Here is an 18064-nt window from a genome sequence, read left to right on the forward strand (position 1 = left end):
TCTGGTTCAAGGTCTTGGACTGGGGCAGGGACTGCCAGCTCTGAGTGGTCATCAGATGGGCAATTGCTGGTGGGTGGAGCTGCAGAGAGGGAAACTGACACATGGAACAAGGTTCAGCACTGTACAATGGGAGTTCAGGGAATCTTTGTTGAAGGTTTTCTGGGTTCAGTCCAGTCTGCTTTGAAGGATATCATGTATGGCAGATGCCATTGGCCATTGGGAGGCTTCACTGCAAAATAACTGAAAAATCACTGTATTTGGGAAAATAGAGTATATATCCATTCTGGAGTGTTCAGTCCTGTTTGTTGTTGTTGTTGTTGTTATTGATACTGGGGTTGAACCAGGGCCTCATGCATGCTAGGCAATTTCTCTACCACTGAGCTGCTTTTCCAGCCCAGCCCAAACCTGCTTAAGTCCCTCTGAATATGTGCTGTTGCAAACACATGGATGTGCACGCATGCACACACAGCATGCATGTTTCATGTCAAGCATTCCCCATTCATCAAAGAATAATTGACAGATGAATTCCATTCAATCATTTCCAGTGCTAATGAAAGAACAGAAATATGGTATACAACCCAGCCTCCATCTTCCAGGAACTCAAAGTGGGAAGATAAACATTGTAACGACAATAATAAGACATCATCTTTTAAAATTTCTTGAAAGGACCCAGAAAGAACTGGGCATTGAGCTGGATAGTGAGGAATGGGAAATGTTTGGAGAGGGGTCAGGCAGGGTGGGGACAGCGGTCCATGAAAGATGTGAGCGTCTAAGGAGTCATTCATCCACCTTGCTTTTGCTGAGCACATACTTTGTACTGGGCTAGGTACTGGGGTTACAAAAATGAATGCAACCTTCATGAAGCTCAGAGACTAGCAGGAGACCGTGGGACATAGAAAGAAACCAGCACCTGTGCCATGTGGCATTGCCTGGGAGGCTGGAAGAAAGAGGAGAGGTGAGGGATCCCTGCCCTGGCACCTGCTTGGGGTTGGGAAAGATGTCACAAACAAGGGCCCACACTGGAGCTCTGCAGTCAGCGAGTCAGTCCTGTGGACTGGAGAGGACCACATCCCTAGCACAGAGCACAGGTATGGAAAGGAGTTTTCTAAATGAGGCGGACAGGCTTTAGCTTCCCCTGGCCAGCTCCAATTAACCTTTCCTGTCTGTTTTATACATTTCCTGTTTATTTTGGAGTGGGGCTCAGCTATTCTTCCCAGCCATCTAGTCCGTACTAAGCTCCTGGGGAATCGCTCTGAGCTCCCCAGGCACAGACAGAAGTGCTTGTGTATGCAAGACAGTGGCGTCTGGTGGGGAGAGTGACTTGTCTATGGTCACTCCAAGTCACATTTGTCTTAAATCACTGCTGGCCGAGCAGACATATTTGTGGGCCAGATTAGGCCTCAGAGGGCCTGTCTGCGACCCCTGGTCATATCTACAGAATCGCACCGAGTGAGCTAATCCGTCCTCTCAGCTCCAGGGCAAATGCCGATGGCTGTAACTCAGCACCCTAGGCCGGGCTCTGTCCCTGGCTTCTGGCCTTCATTTCCAGCTGCCTTCTGGCTGCCTTAGCCAGGATCCCTCACACACGCCTGGTCCGGCTCACTGAGGCCTGAATGGAATTGCTCTCTTGTCCTCCATGGGTGGTTGGCATTACTGGTTGCAAAGAACAGATTCTCCTCAGTCAACACAGGAAAAGGGACTTGCTACAGGACTTTGTGTGGAATGAACTGGAAGCCCCAGCACCTGCAGCCCTGCATGGCTTCTCTCACAGCATCACCTCTGAGCCAAGGTCATTGCCTCCTGCCATCAGCTCTCCTGTCCTCCCAGCCCTCACTCCACCTTCAGTCCAAACCTAGACAAGCTCCAGCGTCGTCACTCGAGCTAATCAGCACTGACGTCAGGCTGCCTTGTTCTGCCCTGTGTTGGCTCAGCCCCTCTCCCCGCCCACCGAGAAAGGCCTGGAACCTCTTCCCTGAGCGTAGTAGTTTCCACCGAAGTGGGTGTCGGGATTGCCAGGCACTGCCGTTGATGCATACAGGCCACCTGCACTCTTTCCTGCATGAATGGCAGCTCTGGTTGTTCATACCGGAGACTCTCTCTGAGCTGCTTTTAGAACCTCTGTTCCTCAAATCCAGCTACCACCCCTGGCCTTCCTGTCTGTTGTACAGCTGCTAACGTGTCCTGCCTCAAGGCCACCCCACCCACTGCAAAACCAGGAGCCCCACCGCTGCTGTCTACACCCATGAGGGTCTTCCTGCAGGATAGACTGCCCCCCTTAGTGTAGGGAACGTGGCCGTCAGCGGTCCCCACCACCCAGGTCATCAGCCCACTTGTATTTTATGCAGCAGTAGCAAGAGCAGCCGACAGTTTCTCTTTGGTTCTTGACCAGCTGTGCTCCTTTATGCCTTGGTGCCCTTATCACTAGTCGGCCCTTCCTGCCTGAGGCCCCCTCTCTCTCCTATAAAGCTTCTGCTCATCCTCTGAGACTGGCCCTAGGAACCAACCCCTTCTTCTCCCCATAAAACAACGTGGGCTGGATGCCCATGCTCTGCATTCCCTGATAGCCTCTGCATAGCTCTGTGACTGTTGCTGCCTGTGCCACTGCTCTCTGCCCATGTCTCTGCCCACTGGACTCAGCTCTTAAAGGCAGGAAGTGGTTCTTATCATCATGTCTCCAGTATCATATTCCAGGGGACCTGGTTTATAGTAGGTGCAACATAAATATTTGATGAACGGATGCTAAGTATACCTTAGGAAATACATGAGTCCAATTTCTGCTACTAATACAGACTGAGTAATTCGTAAAAAAAATAAGTTTATTTAGCTCATGGTTGTGATCCAAGAGCATAGTGCTGGCTCTGGAGAGGCCTTCATGCAGCATCATCCCATGGCGGAAGGCAGAAGGGGGAGGGCAAGAGAGGGCAAGAGCAGGTGTACAAAACAGAGGGAGGAGGGGAGCCAAACTTATCCTTATATCAGGAACCCTGTCCCAAGATAACAGCAGTAATCAGCTCTTGAGGACAGAGCCCTTGTGACCTAACCACCTCTTAAAGGTCCCCCCTCTTAATACTGTCACAAGGGTGATTAAACTCAACATGAGTGTGGAAGGCGAACATTCAGACCATAGCAGGCACTAAGTAGAATGAATATTAGCTGATAAAATGAGGACTTTGAAGTAGTATAAGATTTAGGTGTAAATACTTTTTAGAAGTCACTACCTAATTAGAGCCCTCTTAACAGGTGTGAAGTGGTTTGCATTGTGATTTTCATTTTCATTTCCCTGATGATCAGTGACATTGAGCATTTTGTCATATACTTGTGAACCATTTGTAGGCATTTGGAGGAAAACAGAAGACAACAAGTATTGGTGAGGATGCAGTGGTACAGCCACTTGAGAAAACACTCTGGAGGTTCCTCAAAAAGTTAAAAATAGTGTCACCCATATAATCTAACCTTAAAAATAGTGTCACCCATATAATCTACTACTATTCCGAAAGAATTGAAATTAATTGCAAAGAGCCATTGCATACCCAGTTCATAGCACTATTCACTATGGCCAAAGTGTGGATATGACCTAAATGTTCATCAGCAGATGAATGATAAATAAAATGTAGTATATGCATGCAGTGGAATACTACCCAGCCTCCAAAAGGAAGGAAATTCCACAATATGCTACAGCATGGATAAACCTTGAGGGTATTATGCTAAGTGAGATAAAGAAACCACAGAAAAACAAATACACATGATTGTACCTGCATGCAGTGTCTAAGAGTCAAACTGATAGAATCAGAGTGATTGCGAGGGCCAGGGCTCAACAATAATGGATTTCACCCTTAAGTATTCATTAAGAGGGTCGATCTCGTCTGAAGTATTCTTACCACAGAAAAGTCAAGCATGATAAAATTAATTTGATTTTATAATTAAAAAGTCACTGCCTTTTCTCACTGTTACTTCTGTTACCAGTTTCTTCCTGTCCTTTCTGTGTCTTTCTCTCGTATCAAAAGCTGTCCAGAAAAACAGGATCTTAAGGACATAATCTAAGCGGGGGAGGCAAGACAGGGGCAAGAACACAGGCTCAGGTGAATGTTGGAGATGAAGGTTCATAAAGGGACAAGGAGGAGCAACTGGTCATTATTTGCACATCTTTTCAGTACACATCCATTTTTTTGTAGGGAGGCAGGTCCGTGACCAAGGACAAACAAGCAGAAGAACATAACTTAATGTAGGATAATGACCATGGTAAACTCACTGGGCCTCTCAACACGAGCTTTTATGCTATTATAGCATTTCAGTTTCCAAGAAAAACAGTTTACTGCCCAATCAGCCACAGTTGGCCGTTGCTGATTTTCACATTCATTTAGGTTAAAAGCCTTCTCCATGGAAAAACTTCTCCTCTATGGAATGGGTCCATGTCCAGGAGTGCCACTTTGGGGAACCCAAACCACACTGCATTCTCTCCACAAAGGCAGGCCAGTCTGCCCTCAAAGGCGGGCCTGCACACTGGCTTCTTCTGGAATGTCTGTGAGTGACGTGGGGTGTTGGTGTTTCCACCAACTCCTGTAGGGGAACATGCAGGGGGAGTCAGGTTAGGAGAGAAGTTGAGATCTCCCTGGGCTGGGGCCGTGGGGTCCTACTGCACCCCGGGTCTTCACCTCTGCTTCAGAGCCCAGCGACCGGGGCTCAGCAGCCAGGGAGGGAGCCTCTTTTCTAAGCTTGTGTCGGTGCATCTAAGCATTTATGCATCAGCTGTGGGCAGGCCCTGGCCTGGGCACTGAGAATTCATATACTAAGGTAAGACATGCCAGAGGAGGATGTTGGCTGTTTTTTGCTAACTATTACCCAAAAAATTTATCTACTCAATAAACACACAAGAGTCAATATTCTTTTTATGAGAGGGGCGTGTGATGGGTCTGGCCACGCCTACTCAACATTCAACCTCGAGTGACCCAACTCTCTTTTATTTATAGACACAGAGGTAAAGGGGGCAAGACCGGAAGGAGCTGCTTCTGTGATGGACAGGATAGGATGCTGTTAGGGGAGCCATCGTCTTCGGGGGGAAATTCCAGAAGGAGACAGGCAACCACTCCCAGGCAGCACTACATACTTCCCAACAGTTCCTAGAAGCCAGGCCTCTGAGTCACGTGACTTAACCTAGTCTGATTCTGCTAAATAAGGATGGCTTCCCACACTTTCTTAGGAGGTAATGGTCAGGCCGGCTGCAGATAGTGTACTCCACCTGCAGACAGAGGTCAGATCTTCCCCATAACACCCCAGCTCGTCTTCAAGGGTGTGCCAGAGTCAGGCAAAGGACGCGGGCAGGGCAGCCCAGGTAACATGCACAGCTTTGCCTTGATCCAGAGACAAGCAACGTCTCATGTGCAAGGAGCCAGCTCTAAGTCTCTTAGCGAACAGGCACTAGAAGGTGTGAGATGGGGTTGGAAAGGTAGCAATCTGTCATGGGATTCTCCTCGCAGATGAAGGGGATCTGTTACCAGTATCAGAGACAGGATCCAGTTGAATTCAGGAGAGGGGCAGCAGCCTTCTGTCCAGAAGGTTAAGCATCCCAAGAGCCAGATGGGAGGGGACCTGCCACTGATCTTCTCCCTTCTTTCCCATCTCTTCTGTGGTCCCCATGGGCTGGTCCCCTCCAATGTTAGAGAGTGCTGCCCTTGTTTACCTGTCCACAGAGACTGCCTCCAGGACACAGGGCAAGGTGGCTCTAAAGGGACTGATGGAAGATGTCTGGGACACTTGGCTCATGAGGAGAGAGATAGATGTAAAATAGTGCAGTATTATTGCTCTTAGTGGAGTTCTTGATCCACAAAAAGTAATCGAGTGTGGCTAAACTAGAAAAGCAAATAGATCCAGCAGTCTGTTTGCACACACATGCCACAGGTTAATGGATGGCAAACTAAACAGCAACAGGACACCTGGAAGGTACGAGAGTACTTCCTGGAAGATAGTTCCATGGCTGCAATGGAGCTCACAGGAGGGTCGGGGGGCAGGGGGTTGCCTTTCTGGGGCACAGTCATCATTGGGTTGAGAAATTTCCAAGCTACTCTGAGCCATAAACTTTTTGGCCTAGAAAACTAGGAATGACTTCATCATCTTTGAATTATGTATCAAGGATTATTTGAAAGGTTTGATATGAAAAGGTAAATCACACTTCAGGAACATCAATAATGAACAGAGGATTAGGAGGCTGAGGCAAGAAGATCACAAGTTCAAGGCCAACCTCAGCAACCTAGTGAGGCTCTAAGCCACTTAGTGAGACCCCGTGTCAAAATACAAACTAAAAAGGGCGGGGGATGTGGCTCAGTGGCTAAGTGCTCTTGGGTTCAATCTGTGGTACCAAAAAAAAAAAAAAAAAAAAAAAAAACCAAAAACAGGAAAGGACAGAAGCGGGCACTCCTTTTGGCTACTGCTACACAAACCTACTAATAATCTCCTTTAATTTTAACTGACTTAGGCTCCAAGCTAAATCCATTTCATTTTCTCCTGTCCTCAGTACACCCGTATGAACACAGCATTCTATACCAGAAAAAAAAAAAAGAAAGAAAGAGCTAAAATGAAAAGAAATTGAAATATACATTTAAAAAAATTGGCACCGGAAAAATAAATCTTTCTTGGGATTTTTTTTTTTTTTTTTAAGATTTTTTTTTCCTTGAAAAGAAAGCCAAACCCTAAAGTAAAACATACTCGGTTTTTAATAAACAAAAACCTCACATATCTGAAATAGAGTTTTTTTTCCAAGACAAACTAACAATTTGCTCTGTCTGCTTTTCCTAATATGCACATTTCACTTAGCCCAAATCCTCATTATGGGAAAAATTTACATATCCATCTCCAGGCGGCCCGGGATTTCCTTGCGCAGAGAAGTATGTGCCTGGTGGTTTCAGAAGAGCTAGCGGGTGTTCATTTCAGCAAAAGCAGCAAATCTTGGAAAATGAAATTTTCCAAGCACTCAGCCCCTGAAATGGCCTTGTGGGGATCGATGATTTTGAATCTTACCAGCCTGCAGAATGTCTCTCAGCCTTGAAAAATGTCGTCACCCAGGCCAAGGCCTGGTGCCCTGCCTCTCAAGACAGGAGCAGCTGAAGATAGCTGGTACTGAGCTGTGTTCTCATCTAGTACATTTTTTAAAAAATTTTCTATTTTATTTTATTTTTAGTTATAGGTGAACACAATACCTTTATTCTTATGTGGTGCTGAGGCTCGAACCCAGGGCCTCAGGCATGCTGGGCGAGTGCGCTCCCACTGAGCCACAACCTCAGCCCCTAGTGCATTTCTTATATGCTCACAGCTCAATTCCTTACAGGCCTGCAGTCTTCTGAACCCTGCTCATTTGTTCTCATTCAATGGGTCTCTAGGCTGTGGTTGTGTTCAGAGCAACCTTGAGCTATGCATGAAGATTCAGGGCTTGCACAGGGACTGAATTCACAAGGTGGCTTCCACCTTCTGGCCCCAGAAGCCAGATGTGTGCCGTCCAGCTTTGCAGCTGGCCTTCCCAGACCAGGCAGCACCATCCCCTCATCCCTCCCTCCCACCTCTTCCAGGTCTTTTCCTGTTTTAGCCAATCAAACGAACTGGGAGAAGAGCCGCAATAGCTTAAATCCAAAAAGCATATTAGGAATTTTCTAGTCTGCTGGTCTCCGTTTTCAGATAAGGAAATTTGGGGCCCAGAAATGAATCAGTGGCCTTCTGGAGGTAAAGGTACTGAGGACAGAGCTGGAATGAGAAACCAGCCTTTTTTAAAATTAATTTTTTTATATGGTGGAGAGAACACAGGACTCGGGGTCTCATGCATGCTAAGCATGCACTCTACCAATGAGCTTCCCCCAAGCCCCAGAATCCATACGTTTGTGTGAAAATTGTATTTGGGCACAGTAGAGTGACCATGGGTGGGTTAGGGTAACTCGGGACAACTTGGTACTTGGTACTCAAGGTTGTAAAATTTCCTTTTCTTCCTATGACAGTTTCTTGAATAAAATGAACCTAGAGGGACCCTGGATTGTATATTAAACCTAAAATATTTCATTTATTCTTTCCCCCAACTTATCATCTATTAGGGACTGAATTACAGGCAGTCAGATCAATAACACTAGAGTTTCTAGGGCACCTGAGTCTCTGTACAAAGAGTTAAACGTGAGTTTAGCCGGGTGCAGTGGCGCATGCCTGGCAGCTTGGGAGGCTGAGGCAGGAGGATTGTTAGTTCAAGGTCAGCCTCAGCAAAAGCGAGGTGCTAAGCAACTCAGTGAGACCCTGTCTCTAAATAGAGTACAAAATAGGGCTGGGGATGTGGCTCAGGGGTCAAGTGCCCCTGAGTTCAATCCCTGTGCCAAAAAAAAAAAAAAAAAAAAAAAAAGTTCACATGAGTTTAATTGAATGTATTTACTCTGATAATCTCCGGGGTTAACCCTTTCTGCTACTTATTGAATCATGATTTTACTCTGGTGCCGCCTGTGCCCATAGAACATGCGGTCCCTGTGCTCAGGTGACATTCGCAGCAGCATGCCCAGTGCAGGTTCCCTTGACAGGGTGGGTCACGTCTCTTCCTTCCAGGTCATGCGCAGAGCCTGCACCACAGATGCACAGCCCCTCAGATCTTCCCATCTTGTCTTCCAGGCTGTGCGGCTACCCTCCCTTTTATGATGAAAACGACTCCAAGCTCTTCGAACAGATCCTCAAGGCGGAATATGAGTTCGACTCTCCCTACTGGGATGACATCTCTGACTCCGGTAGGTCTCCCATGGCACTTAAACCAGAATGGCCCCAGGGCTCTTGTCTGGGTCCATTGGGGCTGCTGATTCAAAAATACCCACAGCCTGGCTGGATTAAACCACAAACATTTACAGTTCTGGGGGCTGGAAGTCCAAGATCAAGGTGCTGGCACATTCCATGTCTGGCGAGGGCTGCTTCCCAGTTCATAGACTATCTTCTTGCTATGTCCTTACAGGGTGGAAGTGAGCGCAGAGCTCTCTGGGGCCTCTTTTTACAAGGACACTAATCTCTCTCCTGAGAGCTCGACCTTTATGAACTAATCACTCCTCCAAGGTCCCGCCTCCTAATGCCATCCTCTTGGGAATTAGGATTTCAACATGAGTTATAGGGGGACATGAATCTTGGGTCCATTGACAGCATCCAAAGGAGCTTTATGAGCTATATATTTGACCTTGACTTAGAGGACAGCTTGAACAAAAGACAGGCTGGGGACATCTAACCTGGGCCCTGCCAAAGGGCCAGGACTTCCTCGCCCACCTCCCCTACCCATTCCCTGGGAGCTAACATTTATTGAGCACCGACTGTGTGTGGAACACTAGAAGCCCTGTGCATGTGTCAACTCCCTCAGTCCTCGGGACACCCTCTCGGGTAGGTATTACTATTGTCCCCACTGGACAGATGGGCAAATGAAGCCCCAGACGGTGGAATAACTGGACCAGAATCACACAGCGAGTAAGCAGCAGAGCTGGGATTCAAACCCTAGCCCTCACTTCAGCTCCCGTATTGTAACCGTGGTGCCACACAGAAATGTCCCCCACAAAGTTCACCGTCTTTCCTGAGGGAAAAAGCCAAACCAAAACCCGGGCAGAGTGGCAAAATGTCTCCAGGCCCCAGTTTCCTCAGGGAGGAGTAATACTGCATCTCCCCGGGGAGCAACGGAAGGATGAGATGGAATGGTGGACCGCCTCTGACGAGCTGCTCAGATTGGTCACTTTATCAATTATGGTTATTTCCTCCTAACTGGAAACACCTTGCCTTCCTCCTCCATCTTCTGGAACCTAGGCCCACAGTACAGTTCTCCGAGGTGTGCAGCAAAGAGTCCCGTGGGCGGCATTGGGCTTCTGAGCTCAGGAGGGCACAGCCTCTCCCGAGGCCCAGTCCTGTGGGCAGTGAGCCGCCACGCCTCAGCACCACGGGTTTCCGGCTAGCGCATTGTGTCATCCTTTGGTTCTGACTCTGCCCTCTTGATCTCAGGGTCCTGCTTCTGGGCCATGCCCTGGCCTGGGTCCCGACACTCTCCACTTCCTCAGAGAGCACCTCTTTGCATCCCGCCCCCTGCCCACTGGTTCCTACTGGACTGAGTGGGCTGGGGTGGTGGCCCTAAGGACTGGCTTCCCTCCATACCTGGCCCAGGACCCCATGGCATTGTCCAACACATGGGGAGGACCTCCCAGAGGCAGTGAACTGAAGAGAGGCATGTGATCACCAGCTCACCACCTCTCCTCTCTGAACCAAAGACAAGCTAGTGACAAGGGACCTGGAGGTGGGAAGTCAGGGTCCCAGACTGACTTCGCTGGTACCCTTTGTTTCTGAGGTACAGCAGGGTCCATGGAGGGCTGTCCTGGGTATTCTATGCTACACACAATATTCCTGAAGACCTGGGGGCATCCTGTGGTCGCATGTCACACCACAAAGTGGTTCCTTCCTTGTGCCTTCTTTTTGAACAGCAAAAGACTTCATTCGGAATCTGATGGAGAAAGATCCAAATAAAAGATACACCTGTGAGCAGGCCGCTCGGCACCCATGGTAAGAAAAGCCCCCACTCTGGAGACTGTGTGGTTGTGTACCCCCAGGGCGAACTTCCTGCTGGCTCTCATTTAGGAAATCCACACAAGCGTTCATTTCATTTTATCCTGACCAGGGCCTTTGAACCCTTCCTTGCCCACAGGACAGTCTTCTGAATGCGCGCATGACAAGTCAACTGTGCAAAAGACAGCCACAGCTTTTCAGTTTACAGAAAGTTGCTAAGGATCATTTTCATTGAAAGTAATCACCCAGGGAGGCATTAAGATTGGAGTTCCATTCCTTGAGTTTATTAGTAGTTAAGTGAATTGAAGTTTTATGTGTTTTCCTTTTCAGATGTTTTTCCAATTAGTGTTTCTTTCACTCTAGAGGGGCTGCTTGACACTGCATGGAATTCTGCACATTTTCAGCAGAGCAGATGAGGCCCCTGGTGTTTGTACCACTTCTAGTTAGAACCCAGCTTCGCTATTGGCTAGCTGTGAATTCAAGTCTATACTTGACTTTTCCGAGCCTCAGTCTTCTCATTATTAAATGAGCATAGCATTCCCTAATTTGTACATTTGACATAATAAATAATGGAAATAACACAGGTAAAGAGATCAATACAATGTGGGTTCGGAGCAAATGTTAGTCAATTATAGCTGGTTTTATTAAAGCCCTGTGAACATCCATTTTGAAACAAATGCCAAGAGTAGTAAAATATCCAATGCGTTAGTCAACTTTCTGTTACTGTAACAAAACATGTGAGACAGTCAACTTAAAAAGAGGAAAGGTTTATTTTAGTTTTGGAGGTTTCGGTCTATAATCAGTTAGCCCTGGCACTTTGGGATCTGTGGTGAGGCAGCACCTCATGGTGAGAGCTCATGGTGGAGGAAGATGCTTGCCTGGTGGTAGCCAGGAAACAAGAGAAAGAGACCAGAGTCTCGCAGTCTCTTTAAGGGTGCAATCCCAATGATCTAAGACCTCCGAGAGGCCCCACCTTTTAAAGGTGCCACCACCTTCCAATAGTGCCACTCTGAGGAACAAGCCTTCAGCACATGGGACCTTAGAGACATTTAAGAGCCAAACTATAACACCCAATGTAATGAAGCTGAGGCCTGGGGGTGTTGCTCAGTGGTGGAGCCCTGGCCTAGCATTCCTGAGGCCCCGGGTTCTGTCCCCAGCACTGCAGGAAAAGCAAGGAGAGGAAAGGATGATAAACAGCGCTGTGTCCAGGAGAAGGTCCCCCGAGGAACACTGCAGGAAACTGCCCTGTTAGCCCACCAGCTCCTGCAGCGTCTCCTCCAGGGTCCCCGATGCCGTGAGCCTTCCCCAGGGGACCTGCTGAAAGGCACCGTCCCGACCGAGTGTCACCGTGCTTTAATTCATCATGCCGGCTGCTTGTTGAGTCTTTATCATGTTCCGGGCACTGTGCTGATTGCCTTCAAGCGTCATCTCCTCTCTTCTTAATAACCCTACAACGTCGGTTTGATCTTCTTTTCAGAGCTAAGGAAACGGAAGGATAAAGTAACTTAGCCCAAACTACACAACCAACCAGTGTCAAAGGCAGGGTTCCAGCCAGAACTGCCTCACTAAAGGGAGGAGAAAAGAGGAAGAAAGGAAAGGGGGGGATCTAAAAAGGCAGAGCGTTTCCACTGTATGTCTTGATGTTTCTTAACAAGTCACCGGGGACTGCAGTTCCAAGTGTGTGGTGATAAAGAGAGTGAAGATTTTCCTGTCTCATTCACAGTGGGCCTGTAAGGCTCTGAGGCTTCCGCAATTATCGACCAGGAAAGGGAAGTGGTTTGCCTCCTAGCTCTCGTTCACTCAGCCAGCCTCGCTCTCTAGAAGGCAGGAAGAAGGCCTGTGCAAACCTGGTCTCTCCTTCACCAAGCATTTTTTTTTTTTTTTTTTTTTTGGTACCAGGGGTTGAACCCAGAGGTGCTTAACCACTGAGCCACATCCCCAGCTCCTTTTTATATTTTATTTAGAGACAGGATCTTGCTGCATTGCTCAGAGCACTAAGTTGCTAAGGCTGGCTCTAAACTCACGATCCTCCTGCCTCAGCCTCCTGAGCTGCTGGAATTATAGGCATGTGCCACCACACCCAGCCTTCACCAAGCATTTTCGGAAAGCCAAACCAAAGTCTTTTTGACGGTGCTGGGAGAGAGGCAGGGCGGGCTCAACCCTGCATCAGGAGGTTTCCTCCTGACCAGCAGGGAGAGGGGAAGCTCCAAGCCCGACCAGCAACCTGAGCCACAGAACGGGGACTGAACACTGTGTGTCTCTTCCCAGTGCCACCAGTACTTGGTATTCTGGAATCAGAGCAGACAGAGGCGACAGGTAGAAGATGAGGCTAGAAAGGAGGACTGGAACCAGCAGGTGTCTGGCCTGGCTGTGGACCTGCTATAGAATCAGATCATAAGTAACAATATACATATCCTGACGGGCTTTTCAAGGAATTAAGTGAGATAATACATGTAACAAAGAGACCGATTCAGACACCTCATACATCTCTGATAATACGAATCACCACTGCTTTATTATTGACCTAAGGAATTTGTGCTTTCCCCTTTGGGTCAGGGGCCCTGCCAGCTGCAGCATAGACTGGGTGGTAGGTGGGTGTGGAGCAGGACAGGAAGGTGCAGGCCAGGATGGGGGCAGGGGCCTTCCCAGGGCAACACAACCGGGAAGGAGGAGGCTGTCCACTCCACTCAGGTGCCCAGGAGTGCAGGTGTTGGCAGAGCACTGGTGGAGCCCAAGATTATTCCCAGGTTTCCATCTTAAGGCCTGGGAGAGCGGCAGGCTTCAGCGGAGAGAGGAGCTGGGCAGGGCCCCCGCTGGAGTGTGCAGCCCAGGAGAGGTCAAGCCAGGGACGAAGGCCTCAGAGTCCTCAGCCTGCGTCTCTGACAGGAAGTGCTAGCCTGAGAGCTGTCTCACCAGAGCCACCCGATGCAGAGGGGCTCTCCTTACTATTGTTCATTGACTTCCCGGGAAGTCAAACGCTGCAAAACAGTAACAGAGGCATTGGACACAAGCATCACCAAAGCCCCCTCTTGCCTGTGTTTATGATGCCCTTGTCGCTGTGATGTGAAATGGGCCCGGCAGAGGATTCGGTCTGTAAGGTGGATTCGGTGGCGTGAGGACTCCAGCGGAGCAGCGTTATCAACACCGCTGTTCTGGAAACTGTGGCCGCAGCGCAGCCCTCATTCCCTCAGTCATTCCGTATTCCACGCTGTTCTTCCCACTTACTCCAAGCCACCCGGACTGGGCAAGGCCTCAGAACCACAGATGCCTTCCCCGGGCCTCAAATCGACCGCTCTCTTGCAGAAGGCCCTTGGCAAAGCCCTCCTTCCAGGAGGCAGATGTTTCCCAACCCCTGATGGAGGTTCAGGAACCAGCAGGCTGCCCACGGGTGGCCCAAGGGTGGGGAAAGACAAGCAGCAGCACAGGAACCCATCCCCACTTCAGGGCAGCACCTGGACGTCTTGCCAGAGATCATTTATCTGGTTGGATTGTTCTGAACACCCATCTCTAGTTTCATGGATGAGTGAATGGAAGATTACTTGATGTTAAGGAGTTAAGGCCTTGGCTCATGGGATTGTGGAGTCAGATAAATAGATAGTGCAGGCCAGCAGCCTGGAAATCCAGGTAAGATCGGACACTGCAGCTGAACTCTGAAGACAGTTCAGAGGCAGGATTCCTTTTTTTTCTCCTCTTTTTTCTTCAGAGCCTTCATCTGATTAGATGAGGCCCACCCATAAAAAATCTCAAAGTCTACTCATTGGAATGTTAAACTCATCTAAAAAATACTTTCACAGCAACATCCAGACTAGCATTTGGTCAGATATCTGGGTACCAGGTTTTAGCCAAGGTAACACATAAAATTAATCATCACACTCCTGATGGTTGACAGAGACCCTCCTCCCCTCTTCAGGACTCCGGTCATGCTAGCTCTGATTGGCCATAGGAATTGGGAAGCAGCCCAAGTCTGGCAGAGCCCTGTTTGGAGTATCACCAAGCCTACCTTGAGCAAGTGGCTAGAGAAACAGAACCAAAGCCATAGAGGAAGAGTAGACCACCCAGAAAACCCAAAGCACCAAAGGCAAGCAGAGTGGACTTGGATGCTCTGGGACTACAGAGCGACAGGCCACAAAAGGTGCGATTTGTAAAGGTCATCTGCATTGGTGGTGTAGAGGTTAAAACCAGGGAGCAAGAGAGGCGTGAACAAGACGTTTACCCATAACTTTACAAATCCATGCATGCTTTACAGATTTGTACAGAAATTCTTCCATATCAGAAACATTGGTCAATTCTAGACAATCTGGTGGACCACTGATCCTTCCGTTTTAAGACCCCACTCTCCCAGTGCTGCTGATAATGAAGCTAGGATCACTGAGCATCAGGGTGGCCATGCGTTCATAACCAGGTCAACTTCCTAGCTTACCGTGAGCAGTAGCAACCATTTCATCACGGTGCCCATTTGAGGACAGTGCTATGTGCTTGTGGCCCAAGGTGACTGTACCCTCGATGACTGCCTGACAGGGGCCACCTGCTACCCAGCATGACTCTTACCAGCTATAGCAGAGCTCAGGACTGTGGGAAGTGAACACAAAATATTCCTAAAATAATTCGGAGCTGCATTTCCCTTACATCTGGGCCCATGATAACCCACAAAGAAGGCGTGGGAAGCAGAGCAGCAGGCCTCAGGCTCGCAGTGTTGGAGCCCACGCTGCCGACAGGCAGGTGGAACCCAAGTGCCAGAGTCTCCCCAACATCCCCCGCTCCCCAGCCGGTTTGGTTTGGAGCCTGACTCTGGCCGGCGGCGGTGTTCAATCTGAGGAATTCCACACTTCCTACCACTCTGGCCCAGTTGTTTCCAACAAGGACCTGGCCACCAACACATTGGAACTGCCATCCTTTTCTAAGGATGTAGCTTTTAAAAATGGTCCAGGGAGGAGAATTCCATGAGCTTTCAAGGAGTAAACGCTTGATAAAGATGTCTACAGCTCCCAACCTACTAGCGCCTCTGATTTCGGTTTTGCCCATTCAGATGTGCTATTTCTGTCTCACCGATGTGTGTCTGGGGAAGGGGACAAATGGCAGTTGTTGGAAATGAAAACCTGGCTCACATCAGTTGCTCTCTGAGCCTCCTCTTGGCTGCGTGTCTTTATCCCTCCTTGGAGAAGAAGGGAATATATTTGGGGGAAAGATGCTGTTAACTGGGAATATCAGACTGAATTCTGGGCACGGTCTCATTGTCTAGGTCTTTGACCAAGTTTGCAATCCTAAAGGGAAAGGAAGGTTCAGTGGGATGATTTCTTGCCTGAATAAGCCCTGAGCTTCTTCCTTTCCTTTCCCAAAGCAATTGAGAGTAGTAGTCTGTGATATCTGGAATGTTCCATGGTCAGAGCAGTCTGGCTGTGGGTGGTACAAGGTTTCTTCCTGTACCAGTTCCCTTCCTGCCAGTGAGAGTGATCCATGACTGTGGCACCTGCCCTTTAACTTTTCCAAGGTTCCATAAACTCTAGGAATCAAATACCAACCTAAAATCGAATTGTTTGGTATTAAACTGGAAAGGGAAGGTGGAAGGATCAAAGCCCAGGAAAGACAGAGGATATAGCTTCCTCTGCTCAGAGGGGCAGGCCAAAGGGTCAGGTGTTAGGGGAAGGTGATGTCGTGGTCAAGAAGGGTGTGCAGGAGAGAAGAACGGCTGTGCATGACCTCAGGTCCTAAGATGGGTGATTATAAGCTGAAGAAGAAGTGGGAAATGCAGGAAGAGAAAAGGAGTCGGGGGCGGAAGAGAGGGAGAGAGAGGACAGAGTAGAAGAGCACACCCACTAATAGAAAAGGGCTCAGGAATAAGCTAAGACTATAATAAAGACTGCCCAGGACCATCAAGGACCCAGCTGAATATAGAGTGGACGTGGTCCTCTAAGGTCTGGGAACCTTCTAGAAAGTGCAAGGACAGAGGATGCACTAAGCAGGACTAAGCTGAGACTGAGAAGGTGAGGGGCACAGAGCTATGGGTAGATGGATGGAAGGTCATTGCAGAGCTTAGCTCAGCTGGGATGGAGCCAGGGTGGAGCTGAGAAGGCCCAAAGGGTCCCCGGAGGACGGGTCCTGAGGAGGGCGGTAAGTGGAGGCCTTGGCTGCGAGGAAGCTAGAAGCCAGGCCCCAGGGAAGGTGCTGGTGGTGAACTCAGAGGCTTACAGGCTGCAAGCTGGAGTGGAGGGCAGGGGGGTCAGGAAAGGGAGCAGGACAGAAGTGAATTCAGGGCAAAAGAGGAAAAAACAGGAGGCAGGTACCAAGGATACCAGGAGGGTGTCGGCAGATCCCAAAAAGGGCGCAGAGTCCAGAAAGTGGGTTAGGACCTCGGGGTGATGGGGGCCGCACATGCGAGTTTAGGGGTGAGTCACAGGGTGAGAGCAGACACCCTCTCAGGAGCCTGGGTTTCACTGAGGATGGGAGGAGTTTCCCTGGGAAACAGCCTGGGACCCAGTGGCCCCTTTTGAAGGAATATCTTTGCCCCTATTTCAGGATCGCTGGTGACACCGCCCTCAACAAAAATATCCACGAGTCCGTCAGCGCCCAGATCCGGAAGAACTTTGCAAAAAGCAAATGGAGAGTAAGTCCTGATTTTTTTTTTTTTTTTTTTTTTAAATTCCCAGTGACTTCAGCGAAACTTGCTCAGCCACTTGAGCATGTATTCCTTCTACAGGTCACTGCCACCCGGATTTAGATGGAAATTCCCAGAACTTCATCCAGCTACTTTTGTTGATTTTCACTGATAATGATTAAGACCTGGAGGGAGGACCACACTGTAGGAGGGACACCATGTGTAATTAAACCTTTCCCCTCTGTGATCCAAAGAGAGCCATCCTGCCAGCTCTGACTCACTTGCTGTTTCTTAAGCAATAAAACCCCCCTCATCTCTCTTCACTTTGCTGCAACTTTGAAGAGTCGGCTTTTACGAAAGTGATACGGAGGGGGAAAGAAAACAGAAAATCTGAGTTGAATTCCCCGATATTTTTTGATAAAAATTTGGTGGATTTAAATCCACCCTTCTCGACCACGACATCACCTTCCCCTTACGTCTGACCCCTTGGCCTGCCCCTCTGGGCAGAGGAAACTGTATTCTTCTCTCAGTCTTTCCTGGGCTTTGGTCCTTCTACCTCCCTTTTCCAGTTTAAGACCAAACGATTCAATTTTAAGTTGGTGTCTGATCCCTAGAGTTTATGGAATCTTGGAAAAGTTAAAGGGCAGGTGCCAGAGTCATGGATCACTCTCGCTGACAGAAAGGGAACTGGTACAAGAAGTTAAGGGGAGTTACTTGGGAATGAAATTGACCCAATGATGTTATATGCATGTGTAAATAGAAAAGGATGACTACGATGTTTGATTCTAATGTACCCATAACAATTAAGTAAAACAAAATTTTAAAATACAGAAAAGAAACCACAGAGGTTTGGTGATCATGGATCAATGACCTAAACTATGTTTTAAACAACATAGGTAATTAAGATCTGGCTGTCTTGCCATAAAGCCAACAATGAGTGAC

The 18064-nt window shown here is 48.5% G+C and overlaps 1 protein-coding gene across 4 annotated transcripts in view; it reads left to right on the forward strand.

Annotated features, from left to right (window-relative positions):
• Window positions 1–18064, forward strand: part of Camk1d (calcium/calmodulin dependent protein kinase ID) — a 393094-nt gene that overhangs the window by 366793 nt on the left and 8237 nt on the right. For all 4 annotated transcript variants that reach the window (XM_047520560.1, XM_047520558.1, XM_047520559.1 and 1 more), the window contains 3 exons: window positions 8626–8738; window positions 10449–10527; window positions 17044–17131. In XM_047520560.1, coding sequence (XP_047376516.1) covers window positions 8626–8738; window positions 10449–10527; window positions 17044–17131 — 280 coding nt within the window. The remainder of the gene's footprint in view (window positions 1–8625; window positions 8739–10448; window positions 10528–17043; window positions 17132–18064) is intronic.

Source organism: Sciurus carolinensis, chromosome 12 (assembly GCF_902686445.1).
Source record: "Sciurus carolinensis chromosome 12, mSciCar1.2, whole genome shotgun sequence".
NCBI lineage: Eukaryota > Metazoa > Chordata > Mammalia > Rodentia > Sciuridae > Sciurus > Sciurus carolinensis.